At 36.5% G+C, this 20,389-nt stretch overlaps 1 protein-coding gene across 5 annotated transcripts in view; it reads left to right on the top strand.

Annotated features, from left to right (window-relative positions):
- OXR1 (oxidation resistance 1) overlaps positions 1 to 20,389 on the top strand; it is a 431,839-nt gene that overhangs the window by 376,335 nt on the left and 35,115 nt on the right. For all 5 annotated transcript variants that reach the window (XM_055129071.1, XM_055129068.1, XM_055129069.1 and 2 more), the window contains 5 exons: positions 3,422 to 3,504; positions 7,177 to 7,284; positions 7,486 to 7,599; positions 11,951 to 12,103; positions 18,849 to 19,033. In XM_055129071.1, coding sequence (XP_054985046.1) covers positions 3,422 to 3,504; positions 7,177 to 7,284; positions 7,486 to 7,599; positions 11,951 to 12,103; positions 18,849 to 19,033 — 643 coding nt within the window. The remainder of the gene's footprint in view (positions 1 to 3,421; positions 3,505 to 7,176; positions 7,285 to 7,485; positions 7,600 to 11,950; positions 12,104 to 18,848; positions 19,034 to 20,389) is intronic.

Below are 20,389 nucleotides of genomic sequence, written 5' to 3'. Positions count from 1 at the left end.
ATTGAATTCACATCATAAACACAAACTGTCTTTCTGAAGTCTAAAATTGTATGATTAAGCTCTTGAACTTTACTGGTAGGTCAGATAGTTTAGAAATGGTATCTTATATTTTTATGTAAGATCTCTTTTTATGTCTTGGGAATTAGTTAATATTCTGTTTTGCCCATATTTTTTAATAATTTATTTATTTTTTAATTAGTGAATCACAGTGAGGGTACAGTTACAGATTCACACATTTTCGTGCTTGTTTTTTCCTCATGCAATGTTCGAGAACCCATCCCTCCACCAGTGTCCATTCTCCACCACTTGTGAACCCAGTATCTCTCCCACCCCCCCATCCCATCCCCCTCATCCCATCCCCCCCACCCCACTCCGCCTCTGTGGCAAGCATTCCAATTTGTTCTCTCTCTCTCTCCTTTTGGATGTTGTGGTTTGCAATAGGGGTATTGAGTGGCCATCATGTTTAGTCTCTAGTCTACTTTCAGCGTGCATCTCCCTCTCTGCTCGGGATTTTCAATCACATTTTACTTGGTGTTCCCTTCTCTATCTGGGATAACTTTCCCCCAGCGTGTGAGGCTAGCTTCCAAGCTATGGAGCCAACCTCTTCGTATTATATACTACTATTCTTGGGTGTTAGTTTCCTACTCTGCCGTTTTATATTCCACAGATGAGTGCAATCTTTCTATGTCTGTCCCTCTCTTTCTGGCTCATTTCACTTAGCATGATACTTTCCATGTTGATCTACTTATATTGTTTTGCCCATATTTTTAAATCAAAGATTACCCCCCTTGTTTTTAATAGTCCTTTAAATATTTAAATTATAATATTGAGCCTTTATTCTTCATATTTTTCATGAATTTTAAATTTATAATAATACGAATTATGGTAGATCTATTTTAAATTGTTGCTTTTGAGTGTTGACTCAAAATGCTTGCCTTGAGTCAGTTCCTTGGTCTGTATGTGAAGTAAAACAAATGTGGTGTTTGGAAAAGAATTTAGAAAAGGTGGAATCAAACAAAAAGAGTTGAAGATATTGTTATAACAGAGACTTAAGTTGGCCTGGTTGATCAGGAGACTTTTGGACAGCTTTTTAAAAGCTTTTAGAGGCAGGGGGTTAATTGATTTGGAGGGCAGATTCAGACAAGGTGATGAATAATTTATTTTTAATTTTTATTTATTTGTTTATCTATTTGGCCTTTTGGTTCACATCCGTTGATGCTCAGGGGTTACTCCTGGCTCTGCACTCAGGAATTACTCGTGGTGGTACTCAGGGGGCCATGTGGTGGATCAAACCCAGGTCAGGCCCATGCAAGGCAAGTACCTTACCCACTGTACTATCTTCTCCAGCACCCAATATGCAGCAGTTTTTAAATATTAGAGTTATGTTTTTCTAATCAGTGTGGACTTTACGGAAAGTATAAGTGAGGAAGTAATATTAATATAAAATGCAAACTCTAAATGGAAACAATTATCCTACTGTTGATGATAGTCACTTAAGTGAAATGCCTTGATAAGCTAAAGAAAAATAATTAGTATTTAAACTGGATACAAATGTGTTTGTATATGAGAGCAATTATTTCAGGGTTTATAAATTAGAAATTGAATAAATAAAAATAATTCCACACGGATTAAATTGTTTTTGAGTCTGTAACCCGGTTGGATGTATTGGAAAGAAATGACCTGGAGTTTAGTTTTTAATGACTTAATTTATTCTGATGGTCATTTATATGTGAATTGACTTTGTTTATATAGTGTTTCTTAGGGGTCAGTTTCAAATGTATGCTGGAGAAAAAAACCCTGCCCCTTTTAATAACTTTTTTAAAAGTTGAGGTTCTGTGATTTGTAATACTGTTAGTAATGATTCCCAGTGCACATGATTACAGCACACCCGTCACAAGGGTATCCAAAGATCCCAGTGCCCCTAACCCCCACTGGCTTCTGTGGATCAGTTCTTCCATTGTATTGCCTTTTCCCCTTATTGCTGCCTTGCTGTGTATCTTAAGTCCCACATATGAGAGAGATCATTCTGTCTCTATCCTTTTCCTTCCGACTTCACTGAGCTTGAGTTTGCTCTTTCTATTCATGTTGCATCAAAGTTAATGAAGTCTTTCTTAGTTCTCTTCAATACTCCATTGTGTATATATACCACAACTTGATCCATTCATTTGCAGTTGGGCATTTCGATTGTTTCCAAATCTTGGGTATTGTATTAAGTGTTGTGGTGAACATAGGTATGCATATATTGTTTTGAATTAATCGGGGGTTTTTGTTGGTTGGTGTTAGAGATTGATGCCAAGAAGTGGTGTATTGCTAGCTGACTGGTGAGTTATAGTCCTGTTATTTTGGTAGAGACTGCCATATTGCTTTCCACAAAAACTGAACCAGAATACATTCCCACCAGCAGTGGAGGGCTCTTAACCTCACTCCAACCCCTCCTACACTAATCCATGCCCTATACTCATCTGTGCCATTGTGTGACATATCTCAGTCTTGCTTTGATTTGCTTTTTCCTAATCCTGAGTGATGATGAGCATTCTTTCTTTCTTTTTCCTTTTTCTTTTTTTTTTCCTTTTGGGTCACACCCAGTGATGTTCACGGCGTACTTCTGGCTCTGCATTCAGGAATTACTCTTGGCAGTGCTTGGGGGACCGTATGAGATGCTGGGAATTGAACCTGGGTCGGCCGTGTGCAAGGCCAACACCCTACCCGCTCTACTATCCCTCCAGCCCAGATGAGCACTTTTTCATATACCTTTTTAATGTCTTCTTTGGAGTGTCTGTTCACCCCTTTGCCCCATTTGTGGATAGGGTCCTTGGTTTGTTTTTGTTTTGGTTTGTTTTGGTTTTTGCTTTTAAATTTGTGAGTACTTTATAGATCTTGATAATCAGCTCTTTAAGGTATCACGTGCAAGTATTGTCTCATTCAGTAGGACGCCTTTTATTAATAGGTTGAGTTTTCCTTTTTCTGTGTGAAAACTTTAATTTGATGTGGTCCCGTTTGTTTTTGTTATTGTCTGCCACTGTGCTCATCTCATTGAAGACTCTGTGGTCAATTTCCTTAAGAGTTCTGCTGATGTTTTCTTCAGTGTATTTTGTAGTGTCTATTCTAATCTTGAGGTTTTTAATCCACTTTGAGTTTAACTTTGTGAATGATGTGATGTCCAGTTCTAATTTCATTTTTCACATGTGACCGTCCACTTTTCCCAACATCTTTTCTTTGCTTCACTTCATAGGCATAGCTTTTTGTCATGGATTAACTGTCACTAAATCTGGGAGTTTAACTCAGGACTTTTTTGGAGCAGAGAAACTTGAACAAAAAAATTATGACAGATTAGGTTATCTGGCCAATGATCTCTAGTAACATTGACATTGCTCTAAAAAGAAAATGAGTTTAATAGGATTTTTGCCTAATTTTTCCTTAGACACTGGCCAAAAGAAGACCCTAGACAAGAAAGATGGGAGAAGAATGTCTTTTCAGAAACCTAAAGGAACTCTTGAATATACTGTAAGTTATGTGCTTTCCACATGATTTATACTTATATCTTTAAAAATTTGATTGTCTATAAATAAGACAAGGCTTTAACTGCTCTTGTTAAGTCTGTATTTTACTTTCATTACTAATCATTTTCTTAGTTGTTAATTGATTTTTTCTGAAAAAAATTTTATCGTGAAGCAAAAATTATTCCAGAAAATAAAGTATAATTGATCATTTATTGGGAGTCAAAATGCCTATGCTATAATAATTTTTATGACATTAGATTTTTAGGAAAATACTTAGTTTTTCAGAAAAATGTTATATTTCCAGTAGTGCTAATGATAATGATAGTGACAAAAGAATTAAAAAAATGTTGCTATTAATTTTGCAGAATAAACTCATTTTATACTGACATAGATACGGTTATTTTGCTCTGAAAATGTAGCTTTTTAATGTGTTCTTGAAATGACTTTCAAATATCCCTGCATTCAGCATTTTACATTTCTGGTTACTATGGGAAACTAAGAAATCAACTCCAGTCCGTGGTATACTGCTTATCTTTTGAATGTAAACACTGTTTCTTTAGATAGTTGACTTGTGTTAAGGAGCAGTTATTTTAACTGAACTTAATTTTGTAGGAGTTACTTTTTTGAGAGGGGGGTGGTTTTCTCACATATTATTAAGAAGCTATGTAGCAATTTAAAACAATACAGTGTCTCATGAAATTCTGCAGTCTTGACTGAAATCTTAATGTTTTCCATGAATCCTTCAAATTGAGAAAATTACAGCCTTACTCTAATATGTGTGCATGTGCGTACACACACATACAGACATTCTATAATAGACAATTTGAGTTTATTTTTGAGGGACACACCAGTGCTCAGAGCATACTCCTAGCTCTATGGTTAAAGGGTCACTCTTGGTGGTGCTCAAGGGATCATATGTGATGCTGGGTATCTACTGAAAGCCTGTTACGTACAAGACAAGCACCTTACCTTTTATACTATCTCTCTGTCTTACAGTGTGAGATTTTTAACAAATTTTTAATCAGCAGAAACCAAATAATTAAAAATAGCATTATATTTATCACTATCAAAAAAGCTCAGTTTAAATCATAGTATAATCATAAATTAAGTGCTTCTCTCCATGATTGAGAAATCAGGAGATTATCATTTTGTAAAATGATATGTCTGTAGTCTGTAGCCGAATTAAATCTAAATTTAAGAACCATTATTTAAGTGGAAGATTAACCAAAAGTGAAAGAAACCATTGCCTCTTTGTGTGATCAGTGCTTTTAGAATGAGTTAGTGGAGTATTGATCGGAAAAATTACACAACATCCTCCACAGGTTTTTATTTTAATTTGACTTTCATTTTTCTAATCATTTGTTTTATTCCTTATGCCAAATTAATCTCTCCCTTTCTTAATGTATTTATTTATATATATATATGAGGGGGGGTTAGGGGATCAAACCTAGGGTCTCACCCACGTGAGTCTCACACTCTGTCACTGAGCCATATCCCCAGCAACAAATGATTTGTTTTCTGGTCACACCTGGTATGCTCAGGGCTTCCTTCTGGCTCTGCTCAGGTATCACTCCCAGTGGATTCAGGGGACTACGTGTGATACTGGGAATCAGACCAGGGTTGGCTGCTTCCAGTGCTCATTTCAGTGCTGCTTCCAGTGTACTATTTCTTGAGCCTGCTGTCTCAAACTAATATGATATTATCCTTTATTTTCAGTTTGTGAGATCTTTATGTAACATTTGTAAAATAATTATTTTTTTATAAAGTATATAACATGGTTTTATATTTAGAAAAATAAGCATTTTCCTCTTCCTTTCAGAATAAGACTTTTAATATGACAATGTACTCACAGTTTCCCTAAGATATTTATAGTCTGGGGACTAGAGCGATCGCACACCGGGTAGGGCATTTGCCTTGTGCACAGCCAACCCAGATTCGATTCCCAGCATCCTATATGGTCCCCCAAGCACCGCCAGGAATAATTCCTGAGTGCATGAGACAGGAGTAACCCCTGTACATTGCCGGGTGTGACCCAAAAAAAAAAAAGATGTTTATGGTTTAGTGTAAAAAACATCTGCCAGGGGGTGACCAGGGGAAGCCCCGGCAGCTCTCCCTATCGACCGCCCCCGGGTACAGGGGTTCGGTCCCGGCCCGCTCGCCTAGCCAGAGCGGCCTTGGCCATGGGGCAGACAGAGGAGGAAAACGAGGACCAAGCTGGTTGCTGATTAGTTACCGTTTATTCAACCTTCCATCTTTCTTATCTCCTGCACTCCTAGCTCGTCCTCTCTCTGCACCTACCGCAGCTCTCAGTCTGTCCCCCCAGCCCACTCTTACAGCCTAGTTAAATCCCCCCAGCATGAGGGGTTGGGGCTTACACATAGGTGTGGTCACAATCAATAGGGGTAAAGTTCTTTCCCTCAGGGGATGCTGCTTCTAGGACAGATTCTCTTTCAGCAGGATGACCCATCCAAGGGCGAATCCTATGGGTGTGTTTCTCCTCTCCTAGTCCAGCAAACACATAAGCATTCATAATATTAATCATTTTGTATCGACACAGTAAGAGATGCACTAAGCTTACAGAATTGCTCTCCTGGGACCATCTTGATCTCAGATCTCAGGCTACAGTGCTCAGGCCAGATTAGTCTTTCCTATCCCTAGCAGGATCCTAGTCTCGTTGCTACTTTTGGATTATGACAGCATTTGTCCATGATCAAGCTCTTAACTTATAGTTAAGAATTAGGCACTTTGGCCAGGCCCATCTTGATGCCAGGGTAGCACACAACTCACTGCTTGCCCTGGGTCCGTCCCGTCCCTCGTCGGGACCCTGCTTTTGGGGGTGCTAGGAAGTAAGGGCAGCTGAGGCTTAGGTCGAGAGAACAGAAGCCCAGGAGGAAAATATCATGTAGAGTCAAATGACTCCCAGGTTACAAAGCATAGCATTTGCTACTGTTTTCCTGTGCCCATACAAAAGGACTTGACTTTGGATAAACTATGTAAAGGACTCAAGGAGAAGAAAAAAACAGTATTTACAAGTCAACAGAACACAAAGAAAGAAGTTACAAATAAACACAGAGGAATGGGAGCACTCTGATGGGAGTAACCCAATAAACCTAAACTACCTGAAGCTATGTTATCCTACAGTCTAGCTTCAGTGTATTTCCAGACCACCTACATCATATTTTATTTAAAGTTAAAATAATAATGTATGCACAGAACCCAAGTAAGTCCTGAGCATTGCTGGGTATGCCCTGCATGCCCCCAAAAACAATAACAAAAAGGCATCGTTTGGTAAAATGAAATCAGTATGTTTCTGGAAGTCATGTTTTAGAAACCATTTAAAGGAACATTGTATAATTGAAAAACTTTTGTAGAATATAAATTGTGGTTTTTGTAATTATATATTATATTGTTAAATTGCTTAAACTGTGGGCTCACATGTGATGTTTTATTATTACAAATTATATATTTGACACCATATTGGTTGAAACTCTTTACTAACAACATTTGCTAACAAAACAAATTTTGTCTTCCTCTCATCTCGAAAGATGGAGGCAACCCATTTTGTTCTATATTACAAGTGAGATTGGCTTATTTATACTTTAATAATTAAACCTCAGAGCTTACTTTTTCTACTTTAGTGGATTAAAATAATACTTTTTTTTTCCCTTCCAAACAGGTTGAATCAAGGGATTCTTTGAATAGTATAGCATTGAAATTTGATACAACACCCAACGAACTTGTTCAGTTAAACAAGTTATTCTCCCGAGCGGTTGTTACTGGACAGGTATCTTTTTTCATGCATTGTGTTTAATAGTAAAATGGAAAGTTTTTCATTGCATATACATACATAAAATCAAACTTGAGATAATTATGTTTTTTAACCTTATTAGAACTATCATGTTAGTACATATTTTTTTTAATGTGAGACATCTTCTGATTATTAACATTTTGGTGTAACTGAATCTGTGTGAACCTTTTCTTGCAGGTCTTATATGTCCCCGATCCTGACTATGTGTCCAGTGTTGAGAGCTCGCCATCTCTAAGCCCTGTGAGTCCTCTGTCACCAACATCATCAGAGGCTGAAATTGATAAGACCACTGTAAGTTTCTCTGCTTTCCAAAGATTGCTCTAGAAAAACATCACTAGCAGCAACTGCTTCTTTTTTTTCTTTTTCACTTTGATTATGGTTAAATTGAAATTTTACCTTTTTGTTGCTTAATTTTGTAAATTACATTTCTCAAAGTGAAATATTCTTATTAAATCAGATAGTTTAAATTGACTTATTATTTGTAGATACTATTGGCTCAAAGATACTCATCAACTCTCTTCTATAAATACCGTATAATTTAATGAAGGTTTTCCTCAGAAGCATAAGCTTTTGTGATAGGAAGTCCACACTCAAATTTAGATTCTTAACCATTAACTCTTTTTTTAAAAAAATTTTTGGGTCACACCTGGCCATACACAGGGGTTACTCCTGGCTCATGCACTCAGGAATTACTCCTGGCAGTGCTCGGGGGACCATATGGGATGCTGGGAATCGAACCCAGGTTGACCGCATGCAAGGAAAATGCCCTACCTGCTATGCTATTGCTCCAGCCCTTTAACCATTAACTCTTAGATAAGTTCATCTTTGACACAATTTCTTCCAAAGATTTATTGTCATCTTAGTGATTCTTGAGATAATTTGACATCATTAATAATGGGGTTTTGTTTAGCATTTTAGGAAACTAATGTTCTTTTTAAGTTAATTTTTCAAATGAATTTTAAATGACCATACTTAAATAATTTTTTAAAATCTCTGAAATTATGTTCTTATGCCCCTTTATGTAAATTATTGCTAACCATATTTTCCCCATTTCATTGTGACCAAATTGGTGTGTTTATATGTAAAGATTTCATCCATTTAAAGGCAGACTCCTGTGGGGTATCCTTTTCTGATGCTTTGCTGACTTTAGGAGACACTTTTTCTTTGCCTCAATTCGCACTCAGAGCTTAGGATTATCAGTGACAAACTGGTAACAAAACCACAAATTATTCTTGTTAATTTGCTGACAAACTAGGCATTTTTAGTTTCGGGTGACAGAATAGTTTCACTTTATAGAGTGGAGGACATAAGTTTGTTCATAGCTATTTTTCTCATTAGCCGTAACTTCTGTGTCTCTGTATTTGTAAGTTTGTGTAAGAAAAGGAGAAAAAGAAGCTTTTTCCAAGTCTTGTTGAATATCATATATATAAATAATATATATGTATATCACTGTCACTGTATCACTGTCATCCTGTTGTTCGTTGAATTACTTGAGCAGGCACCAGTAACGTCTCTGTTACACGCAGCCTCTCCTTACTCGTCTTTCCCAATGATTGGAGGCTCTTTCAGGGTCAGGGGAATGAGACCTATTGTTACTGTTTTTGGCATATTGAATACATCACGGGTAGCTTGCCAGGCTCTCTGAGAGGTATGTATATTTCTGTTACTGTATTTTGGATACGAATATGCCACGGGAGCTTGCCAGGCTCTCCTAGGTGGGCAGTAGACTCTCGGTAGCTTGTCAGGTTCTCCAAGAGGGAGAACTAGGCTATTAGATGTCACGCGGCCATAGGGCTACACGATTCAGGGAGCTTGGTTTTATATGTTGGCCATTGATGAGATTACACAGTGCCAGAGGCAGGTGACTGCCTAGCTACTGGAAAATGGGGTGTCTGGGTGGAAGAGGCCCAGTCCTGATCCTGATTAGAGCAGCCTTGGAGATCTCAGACATGAGGCTCATCCAAACAAGTGGAGAGTGGCCCCATTATGTATATATATATATATATATATATACACACATAACATATATATATATATAAACAGTTCCTTTAGATTGCAGTCACAGGAAAAGAACAAATTATGTTTACTTTTATCTTGATGTGAAGAAGTCATGTTCTTTTTTTTTTAATTTATTTTTTAATTAGTGAGTCACAGTGAGGGTACAGTTACAGATTCACACATTTTCGTGCTTGTTTTTCCCTCATGCAATGTTTGAGAGCCCATCCCTCCACCAGTGTCCATTCTTTATCACCAGTGAACCCAGTATCCCTCCCAACCCCTCAATCCCGTCCTTCCACCCCACCCCGCCAGAAGTCATGTTCTTATGACAGGTTGTTCCTGGCCAGATGATGTAAGAATATCTTTTTCATCAGAGCCATGCCATTTTCCTGTGGGACTTAAAGACATGTAGTCATTCGGGAAAATGACACAGGCAGGCAGTTCAACCTTAGCTTCATTTACCCTGTGTTTGGAATCCTAAAGGAGCGTTAGAAAAGGCGAGACTGCAATAGTGTAGAGACACATAGCAGTTGGTCTTTTCTTCTGTGAGGGAAATGGAGAAGCAAAGCAAGGTGGTGACAGGCTCTGGGACTGAGGGCACAGAGTAAGCATGCCTGAGCGGGGAGGAGTGGATGCCAGAGTCCTATTGGTACCTTGGTTGGACTTGGGGCATTATCACATTCTATCACTAAAACATACACAGTTGTGTAAACTGTTTCTGACAGACCCAACTGTAACATCTTGTCTGACTACAAATCTGTGGGGCCTTCCTGGCCTCGTGGCTTGAACCTAAATCTGCCTATAAATTGGTTTTGTTGAAAGACATCATTTCAAAAGTAAGAGAGTGCTGAAGTTCAGAGAGCATAAGGGCTGGCCGCCTGCTATGAAAAATGCCCTTTGTTATTTTGTAATGGGTATTATGTTGTATTATGAAGAGAAGGAGGGCATAGAATACACAAGGGAGTTGCGGAATCTTTTAACGGGCATTGACACCACTGCCCTCAAAAGTGACCCAAAATACTCTATATGTGATGAATCTTATGATGGTACCTGTAATCTCATCAGAACTACCACTGGATCTTGCTTTTTAATGTATTAATAAATATATCTCCAATAAAATATTTTGATACTTTTTATTAAATATAACATTTTTTACAATTTTTTATTTTGGTAAGTACCAAAAACAGTAACAAGAAGTCTCACAATGGAGACGTTACTGGTGCCCACTCAAGCAAATCAATGAACAAGGGACGACAGTGCTCCAGTGCTCATCACCATCATCATCATCATCATCATTTCGTTGATCGTCGAATTTCTCTAGCCGTCTTAGTAACATCTTTATTTGTCCAAGCCCTGAGATTTTAGAAGCCTCTCTCTACTCGTCCTTCCAACGATGCTGTACTGGAGGCTTTCAGGGTCAGGGGAATGAGACCCAGCTTGTTACTGGTTTTGGCATATTAATACACCATGGAGACCTTGCCAGGCTCTCCCATGTGGGCAGGAAACTCCCAGTAGTTTGCCAGGTTCTCCCAGAGGGAGAAGTAGGCTATAAGATATCCTACCTTCTGGGAGCTGGCTTTTAAGTCTCTGGATGTTGGCCGCTGATGGGATTCCACGGCGCCAGGGGCAGTCCCTGGGTGTGACCGCCTAGCTACTGGGAAATCGGAACTCTGGGCAGAGGAGGCCCAGTCCCAGTCCGAGCAGCCTTGGAGGTCTTCAGCCCCAGGACTCACATACCTGGGTTCCTCTGCCGGTTCCTTTGTGCGTGAGGCTCACCTGAACTTTGGGGGACTTTTTGGGGGACTGGACCAATAGCACAGCGGGTAGGACATTTGCCTTGCACGTAGCCAACCCTGGTTCGATTCCTCCATCCCTCTCAGAGAGCCCAGCAAGCTACCGCAAGTATCCCACCCGCATGGCAGAGCCTGGCAAGCTACACATGGCGTATTCGATATGCCAAAAACAGTAACAAGTCTCACAGTGGAGATGTTACTGGTGCCCGCTCGAGCAAATTGATGAACAATGGGATGACAGTGCTACAGTGCTACTCAAAAATACTCTGAGGTACAAGTCCATAGGCTTCACTCACTGGCCATGGCAAAAAAAAATATTAAGACCCTGTGATCTAACTAATTAATATTATAAACTCTTTTTAGCTTAAGATTCTTAAAAGAATCTTCCAGTGAATGGGTTCTGCTGAATTTATAGGAACCCTAGACATGTACTTCACCTAATCTGTCCTCTATTTCATTCAGGAGAGAGAGACAGAAAGAGAGACAGAGAGAAATAGAGACAGAGAGATAGAGAGACAGAGGGAGAGACAGAGAGAGTTTTTGAGAGTGCAGAGGATATAGTTTTCAACATTTCCTGATGATTCCTATATATCCCCACTTTAAAAATCATATATAAACTTAAACTGTTTTAGAGATTCTTACTGAATATGAAAAAAAGTAACAGTATTCCCTATACATTAAAATGAATTTCGATTATACATTCCCTATACATTTAAAATTTTTTGGACTGATCTCCAGAATGTGATAAGAAAAAGCAGTACCTTTTAGGGGAAGCTGATCATTTGACTTTTATATAAATGTGCTTTTTATTATTTAGCTCTCTAAAGTGCTTTCCTTTCTTTCTCTTAAAGAATGCTGATGTAGTCCAGCCAAAAGAAGTAACTCCTGCATCTGCTGCAACTGGTACTCGGCCTGCACGAGTAGTATCTTCAACATCTGAGGAGGAAGAAGCATTTACTGAAAAATTTCTTAAAATTAATTGCAAATATGTTACCAGCGGGAAGGTAATAAATAACACTCCAGAGAAAATATTATGCCATTTACTACTAAAATATGACAGTTTGACATTTTCAGTTTTAGTTATAAGCATCAGCAACTACTTGGATATTGAGAGAAAAATATTGGTGGAACTTTTAGTTTAGGTAGTGTAGGCCTTGGTTTTATAGTATGGTGGTTTGTTACAGATAATAGAATGTCAGTAAATTTAGAACAATGATATACAGTTGATTTGCTCATGGTAGAATTTTTTTTTTAAGCTGATAAAAAAAAAAAGACTGTTTCTGGGCTTAAAATATGAAGGGCTAAAGGGAAGGGCCCTGTTCTTTATTGAACAGAATCGAAAGGGCACTGTTCTTTATTGAATACCTACAATATGCTAGAAACCAATAGAGAGATTTGAATAATTGTATTAGTTTAGAATAATATTGTGAGACACATGATTTGTTCTTTCATCATAAGGGAAAAAATCAGAAAAGGTTAAAATTTTCAAGGTGTTTACGATTTTTATGTGATGGCCAGAATCTAAACCAGTTTAAATTCCTCTCACCTGTCCTACCTTGCTGCTTTTGTAGAGCAAAAACTTCTAGTCAGGAAAGCAAATGGAGTAAAGCAGAGCTAACTTGGGAAATAAGCTCCAAGCTGTCGCTTTGAAAGTTAACTATAATGTGATAGTCACATTAGAAATCAATACACTTATTTTATAGTCAGAATTAAAGCATTATGAGTGCTTGAATATACAGGTGCTTAGTACTAGACAGTTTCCCCAGGTACTGTTCTACCTACATCCCATATTCTTGATGGTATATTTTTATTCAGTTCAAAGTACTTTCTATTTATTTTTTCCTGTGGCCCACGGGATATTTAAGAATGCTTTAGTTTGGTCCCAGAGAGATAGTTAAAGCGTATGGTTTGCTTGCATGCAACCTACCCCAGTTTGATCCCTAGCATCCCACATGGTCCCCAGAGCCCTGTCAGGAGTAATTCCTGAATACAAAGCCAGGAGGAACCCCTGAGCATTGCTGAGTGTGACCCCAAAACCAAAAAAAAATTAGAGATTAAGAAAAAAAGTTTATAATGCTTTAGTTTGTTTTCAATCAATTGGGGGTTTTCTGGTTGGCTTTTGTTGCTGATTTCTAGTGTTACTTCTAATGTTTAGGAATATACATATTATAATCTAATGATCTGTTGAAATTAGTAAAGGCAATGGAATACAAATACTGCTGTTACTAATATTTTAAATACTTATTAGAAATTAGTGGAAAACAGTAAAAATGAAATCTTTCACTGGAATTATGGGCTTCTCCAATTCTCCTATCAAAATTATATTTATTTTTATTTGATACATTGAAACTGCTGTTGTGAAAATATTCACGGCTCTCTTTTTTCTGCTGAACTGACTTAATTTCATTATAAAAATCCCTCTTTTAATCATATGCTTTGCTGTAATATATATTTTCATGGATACTAAACCGTCCCTTCAGCTTTCTTTTGGTTAGTATTAAGAGGTTTATCTTTTTAACTCTAAACATGTTTTTATAGTTAAAATGGATTTCCATTCTTTATGCAGTACAGTTTTGGACTTTGAAAATTGTATGATATGTAACCAATATTAGTGTCACATGAAATATTTTTCATTGCCCAGAAACCCTCTCTGCCCTCTGCCTCTATCAGCTCCCCACAAATCCCCAGGAATTTCTCACCTTTTTCCTGACCTTTTTTATGTTTTGCTGTTTGGTCTTTTTCAGGGTGTCATATAGTTGAGATCGTACACTAGGGCCATATGATTTCAGGCTAACTTTCACTTAGTAGTGTGTATATTAAAAAAGACCTCCGGGTCTTTCTGTAACTTAACTTTTTATTGCTGAATAATGCTTCTAACTGAAATAACAATCTTATCTGTTCACTGAAGGTATTGGAATATCACCAAAAATTTTGAAAAGGCCAGAACGTCAATATTTTTGGCCCTTTCACAATACATAAACATTCATATACAGGATTTGTGTAGGTTAAGTTTTTACCTCATTTTAGTAATTACTTAGGTGATTGCTCTATCTATGGTAGGACTATACTTAATTCTGTGAGAAACAACAAAACTCCTCTAAAGTACTGTATCATTTTATCTCATTTATCTGAATAAATAAGGGTTGCTGTTATCCTACAATCTGGCTAGCATATAGGGCTGTCAAATTTTTACATTTTAGCTATGCTCAATTATCTTTAGAGATAAGCCATTGTTGAATTTACATTTCCCTAAAGACTTCAAGTACTGAGCATTTTATGTGCCTGTTTACTGTGTGTGTATCTTTGGCATGTCCTGTTTTTTGGAAGGCATTTTTCCTATGTGTAGAATTGTAGGTTGACAGGAGTTTCTTTTCTTTCAGAGTTTTACAGTTGTTTCCTGAGCACACCCCTGTTTTCTGACTCACACCATTTCTGAAGGAGGTCTTCTCTTTTATGTCGTCTCTTATGTGCCTATTAATTTTTTCTTTGGTTATACCAAACATGGTCTCTTCATCACTAACCATGAACAGTTTGATTATGATGTGTCCTATGTCTTTTTCATTTTTGTTTTGCTTGTGGTTTATCCATACTATTGGGTCTGTGAGTGCATAGTTTTTATCAAGTTTAGAAAAATTTTGGTGATATTCCTTCAAATATATTTTCTCACTATCTCATTTGTGGGGAACTCCAATTAAGAAGAGTTTAGACTGATTGGTGTTGTGTTTCATTAATCACTGATATTTTGTTCCTTTTGTTTCCCTCTTTTAATTTTGGACAGTTTTTATTGATGCATCTTTAAGTTCATTTCGGAATGATGTTTTGTTTTCTACCATGGTGTATTTGCAATTATCTATAATGTGTTTATTTCAATTTTTATATACCTAGGTACCTACTTAAAATGCACAAAACTTCTATATTCTTGAGTTATGGAATATAGTTATATTAATTATATTTCCCAGCCGATTCTCTTAACTCTCACTTCTGTATTTGTGTACATTAATAGATTTTTTCTTACTGTTGTGGGTCTCTTTTTATTCTACCTTTGTAGTTTATTTTATGAGATATTGTAGTTTTCAGTTGGATACTGCATATCACTAGTTGGCTTCTTTGAGGGGAGTGCTCAATATTTTACATCACTGTATATAACTTTTACTTTTTTTTCCCATGACACAGTTATTTCTAAGAAACTGCTTAATCCTCTCGTTGATTGTTTTGCTAGGATCCAAGCTGGTAATATACCTAGTTATTCTCCCTTTATTAGAATAATACCCCTTAGGTATTTTGGAGATTCTTTTTTTTTTTTTTTTTTTGCTTTTTGGGTCACACCCTTCGATGCACAGGGGTTACTCGGTTACTCCTGGCTTTGCACTCAGGAATTACTCGTGGCAGTGCTCAGGGGACCATATGGGATGCTAGGATTCAAACTCGGGTTGGCCGCATGCAAGGCAAACGCCCTACCCGCTATGCTATCGCTCCAGCCCCAGGTGTTTTGGAGATTCTATAAATTATGAGATTTTTTTTGTTTGTTTGTTTCTGGATAATAAGAATACCAGCTGTTCCTGGCTTTGTGGATTCTGGGTTTGTTTCCCTTGCTCTTCCAAATGCTTTCATGATTCTTAGGCATTTGCCATATACATAGGTAGTAATCAGTACTGAACAGGAAGCTTGCAAAAGGAACATTTTAGGTCTGATCATCTGGAGAGTGTTTATCTGTCCTTTCATTTTCTACTTGTAGCCTAGAAACTCTCCTTTCAGTATTTGGCCTAGAAACTCTCCTTTTAGTATTTTGGGCAATTGAAGATTTTATCTTAATTGTTTATATTTCCTCCTTATTCAGGTGTCACTGCCTGGCATTCTAATGTCTAAAGAAGGTATTTCCTGTATTTGTGTATGTAAATATACATGCAGGCATCTAACACACTGATTGTTTTAGTCCCAATTAATTCTTGACAGATAGAAGTTGAGTTGTAATCATTATGAATAAAAATTTGGGGGGCTGGAGCGATAGTACAGCGGGAAGGGTGTTTGCCTTGCATGCAGCCCACTCGGGTTCGATTCCCAGCAACCCATATAGTCCCCTGAGCACCGCCAGAAGTAATTTCTGAGTGCAGAGCCAGGAGTAACCCCTGTGCATTGCTGGGTGTGACCCAAAAAGCAAAAAAATATATATATATTTAGCAGTCAAGAAAAATATAAAATCAAAGACAGGTTTAAGAATGACTTGAAACCTGATTTTTGGAGAACATTTTTTTGTTGGCTATCTTTGAAACATAATTTTTTTGTTGTTGTTAAATCTGGTCTGTTCATTCTAATGCATGAACAAAAAACTAAACAAGAAGAAATGTTTTCTCATAATTAGTTTTTCTACCTACAGGTTGCTTATAGTGGAGATTGTTTTAAAATAATATCAAAATATCAACAGTAATTATAGTTTTTACATTTTAATGAGATAAATGGAAAAAAAACTATTATAAACTTTTCTCTTTGTTAAAATGAATACCAAATCATAGTCTTTAATATTTTAGTGTTTGCAGAAATACTGTAGTATAAAATGGTAACTTTATCTTACAGATAAACATTTTTTCTAACAGAAATAGTTTCTTAGAAGAGTAATTAGCTGTCGTGCAGTGTTAGAATTTATACTTAAAGAGAAATCTTTGCTTGAATTTAATGAAGGTCATGGGGATTAAGAGGATTCTCTAATTGGAAAGCTCTTACAAAATGCTCTTACTCCTAATAATATACACAAATTCATGAAAGATTTAAAAAATAATGAAATGCAAATGCTTTAGTATGAGTTTATGTTATCAAATGAGTTTCAGAATTTGCTTTAATACATTTCTGTGAATATTATGTTGAAGTAGTTTTTCATGGTCTATGTTGACTTACTTCAGAGATTTCCAGTTAATAGAAATAATGGTAATGTAGCAAAGGAAAGGTGGCATAGAACTATCAGTTCATCTTTTCATTACCAGCTGCTTGAGTGACTTGATCGAAAGTAACAGCAGATCAGATAGTCTTTATATGGCCCAGAGACTCTTCTAATCTGAGAGAAACAGAAGCATCTTTTTGAGGGGCTTTTCAAATTATTTCTAAAATTAGACTGCGAAGATTATTGTAATAATATACATAGCAATTAAAAGTATCTAATTCATAGATCTTTTATATACCTAGTAATCATTCTTTGTGAAAATATTTTAAAGTTCAAGATATTTGTAATCTCAGTGAATCAAAGGGTTAGCATTGAAAACTAATGCTTAGTTGAAAGCATTATAAAAACAAGAGTGACCTAAAGTCTTTCAGGAAACCTGAAGTTTGCTTTTCTTAATTCTTACTGATTTTTTAAGACTCATTTATCAGTTAATCTGAATTTATGGAAATGTATAAAGGTATTAAAGATAAATTTTGGTGGTATTTCACACTGTATACACTCTACTCTCAATTATCTATTTCTTGTCTTACTTTTAGCAATATAAATGTCCCTACACCTCTAGTCATCTCTCACTGATTCTGGTTGCAGTGTGAAACATAGATACAAATGTTTTATATTCCTAAAGTTAAACCAGGTAAATTTACAGAGCTGACTGTGGACTTTCTAAGGAGGGTATGAAACCAGCTGAATCAGGAGCTAAGTTTTCTTACCTATAGCTTCACAGGAAAAGATAGAGAACTGTGAGGTATTAATTTGATTATCTTTAGAATTATGTTTGACTCCTTTACATTTCACATATTATAATAGAGGGGGAGGTCAGTGGGATTAGAGGATATTTGGCAATAGAGATGGAATGAGTATAGTTACTTAGCTGTGAATTATAAGAAAAATATACCTGAGTTTTGAATCTTAATTCTGCCACTTACTAACTACATTATTTATTATTTAGGGCAAGTTATTTAACATATCTCAACCTTTGTGTTCATCTATATGTTTAATTAAAAACTAAGTGAAAATCAAATGAATAACCTATAGATAGTATAATACATACAAAGATTTTAGTAATTAATAGCTACTGTGAGTAGACTTTGCTTAATGTGAGTTCCAGTTTTTTTATCTGTACAATGAAAGCTATGGAATCTTTATGTATGTGTTTCTATTTGTGTAAACATCTGTAACATTAATCACTTTCCATAATTACGTTAGTATTACTCTGTTTCTTAACTCAACGTCATCTTGTCTTACAAATTTTACAGATAAAGAAACAGAGGCCCAGAGGCTTCACTTACCCAAGATCAAACAGTAGCACAATCAGATGAAGACAGATTGATTTTAGAAAAAACATTAATAGATTATATTTCCCTTTCAAAATGGATTGGATTATCAACACAGACTTCATTAAACTTGCTTTATATTCAGGAAATTATATATGGTATCTGTAAGGAGGGAAATCACAGGAGGAAGATGAAAATTAATGTATATATTACTCATGCCTTGCCAAACTTTACAATCCCTTCTTATACCACAGTTCCTGCTATGATCCATTATCTTACTGAGTCTGCCAGTTGTAATTTCTGATTTGATTGTCTTAGAGTGAATATAATGTTCCTTATAATTACCACTACCAAGAGAAGAACTTACTGAGAAAGTTTGGGTTTTGTTAAAATAAAAAAAAAAAAATCATGAGAATGCAGTGCTTGAATATAGTAGTTTTAGACACAGTGGATATCATGGCATCAGGAGAAAATTACTATCAATAGCCAGAATACTTTTTGAAATATTTGAAGATTAAATATTATTTTCTTTTCTCATCTTAGGGCACAGTCAGTGGTGTGCTGCTAGTTACACCAAATAACATTATGTTTGATCCACATAAAACTGACCCCTTGGTTCAAGAGAATGGCTGTGAGGACTATGGCATCATGTGTCCAATGGAAGAGGTGATGTCAGCTGCAATGTACAAAGAAATTTTGGATAGCAAAATAAAGGAATCCTTACCCATGTAAGAGTGGTATTTTTACTCCATTGCAATTTTATTGCATCTGGATAGTTGGGCCTGGTCTTAATTTAATTATTTTTTTCTTTTGTTATAGCTTCTTTTCATTTATCAGTAATGAAGTGAAAATCCTAAGTAGGATTAGTTAGTCTTACTCCACCTAGAACACTTTGGAATTGGTTTAGACTTATATTAATATACTTAGCCGGACAACCAGTTATAAAAAGTAACCTGTAGCACTTAATTAACGTTTACCAGTTCCTTTTAGGTACTGAGACATAGCATTCGGAATTCTACATTATTTCTATAACTAATTATAACAAAGGTAATCAAGAGTAGCTTTCACATTTTCTTTGAAATGTCTAAATTTGGAGAAACCAGAGTGAATAATAACAACAGAAACCAAGGAAATGAAAAACCCTGAGGTTGCTCTCGTGAGCTGCAGCCTCTCTACCCCCTCTCCCCCTCAAATGTGTGAAATATACAAGAGAGACTCAAACTGCACAAAGAATATGCTGGTTAAGGTATCCGTGTGATACAGATACCAGTCGGGGAGCTGCATACAGGTCAAGGTAGCCTACAAGTATTGTGCCTGACCAGTAGAGTGACAGGGGGGGACAGGCAAGGAAGACATAGAAAGAAAGAAAAATGACGTGCACTAATCAAGAGCTCCCAGATTCCTCCCTCCACTTTAAACAGTGGCTTCACTCTCCCTGATAGACACTGTATCCTGCTTAGGGAGATACATTTAGATTCAAAGTGATGGTAATGACTTAAAATGAACCTTTGCGACAAAGACTTCTTCTAAAGGAGAAGAAAGACAAATGATTTTCATCTATAGAAGACAGCCGTTTTGTTGTTAGGATACCTGTGTTAGAATAAAATCTCCCATTCCAAAAGTACATTGTACCTTCTATCCAATCAATATTATCTTTACTTGGTAAACCCATCTTTAGTGATACGAGATAATTCCTAGAATATACCGTTTTTAGAGATAATCATCCAAAGTTTGTTTCTGTAAGTGAAGTGTTAATGCGGTGAGTTGAGGAAAAGACATAGGTGAAGAAAGTTGATTAAAAGAGAAATGAGATTTTTACTTCTGTGTGTGTGTGTGTGTATATATATATATATATACACATATATATATATACATATATATATATGGAGAGAGAGAGAGTTTCTCTTGCATCAGATGAGCTATAACTGCTCAACAAGGGTGGAGTGTGAAGGGGCTCTCCTTTGGCAGATCACTCTTTTATCACTAAGAATGTCACCTGGAAAGACCATGCCTTTGAATGCAAACATTTTTAAGTCCTTCAGAAGTAAATATCTTTTAAATCTTGCCTTATGAATGGCTAAAAA

Source organism: Sorex araneus, chromosome 2 (genome assembly GCF_027595985.1).
Source record: "Sorex araneus isolate mSorAra2 chromosome 2, mSorAra2.pri, whole genome shotgun sequence".
NCBI classification, from domain to species: domain Eukaryota; kingdom Metazoa; phylum Chordata; class Mammalia; order Eulipotyphla; family Soricidae; genus Sorex; species Sorex araneus.
This window is presented reverse-complemented; position numbering and strand designations above follow the sequence as displayed.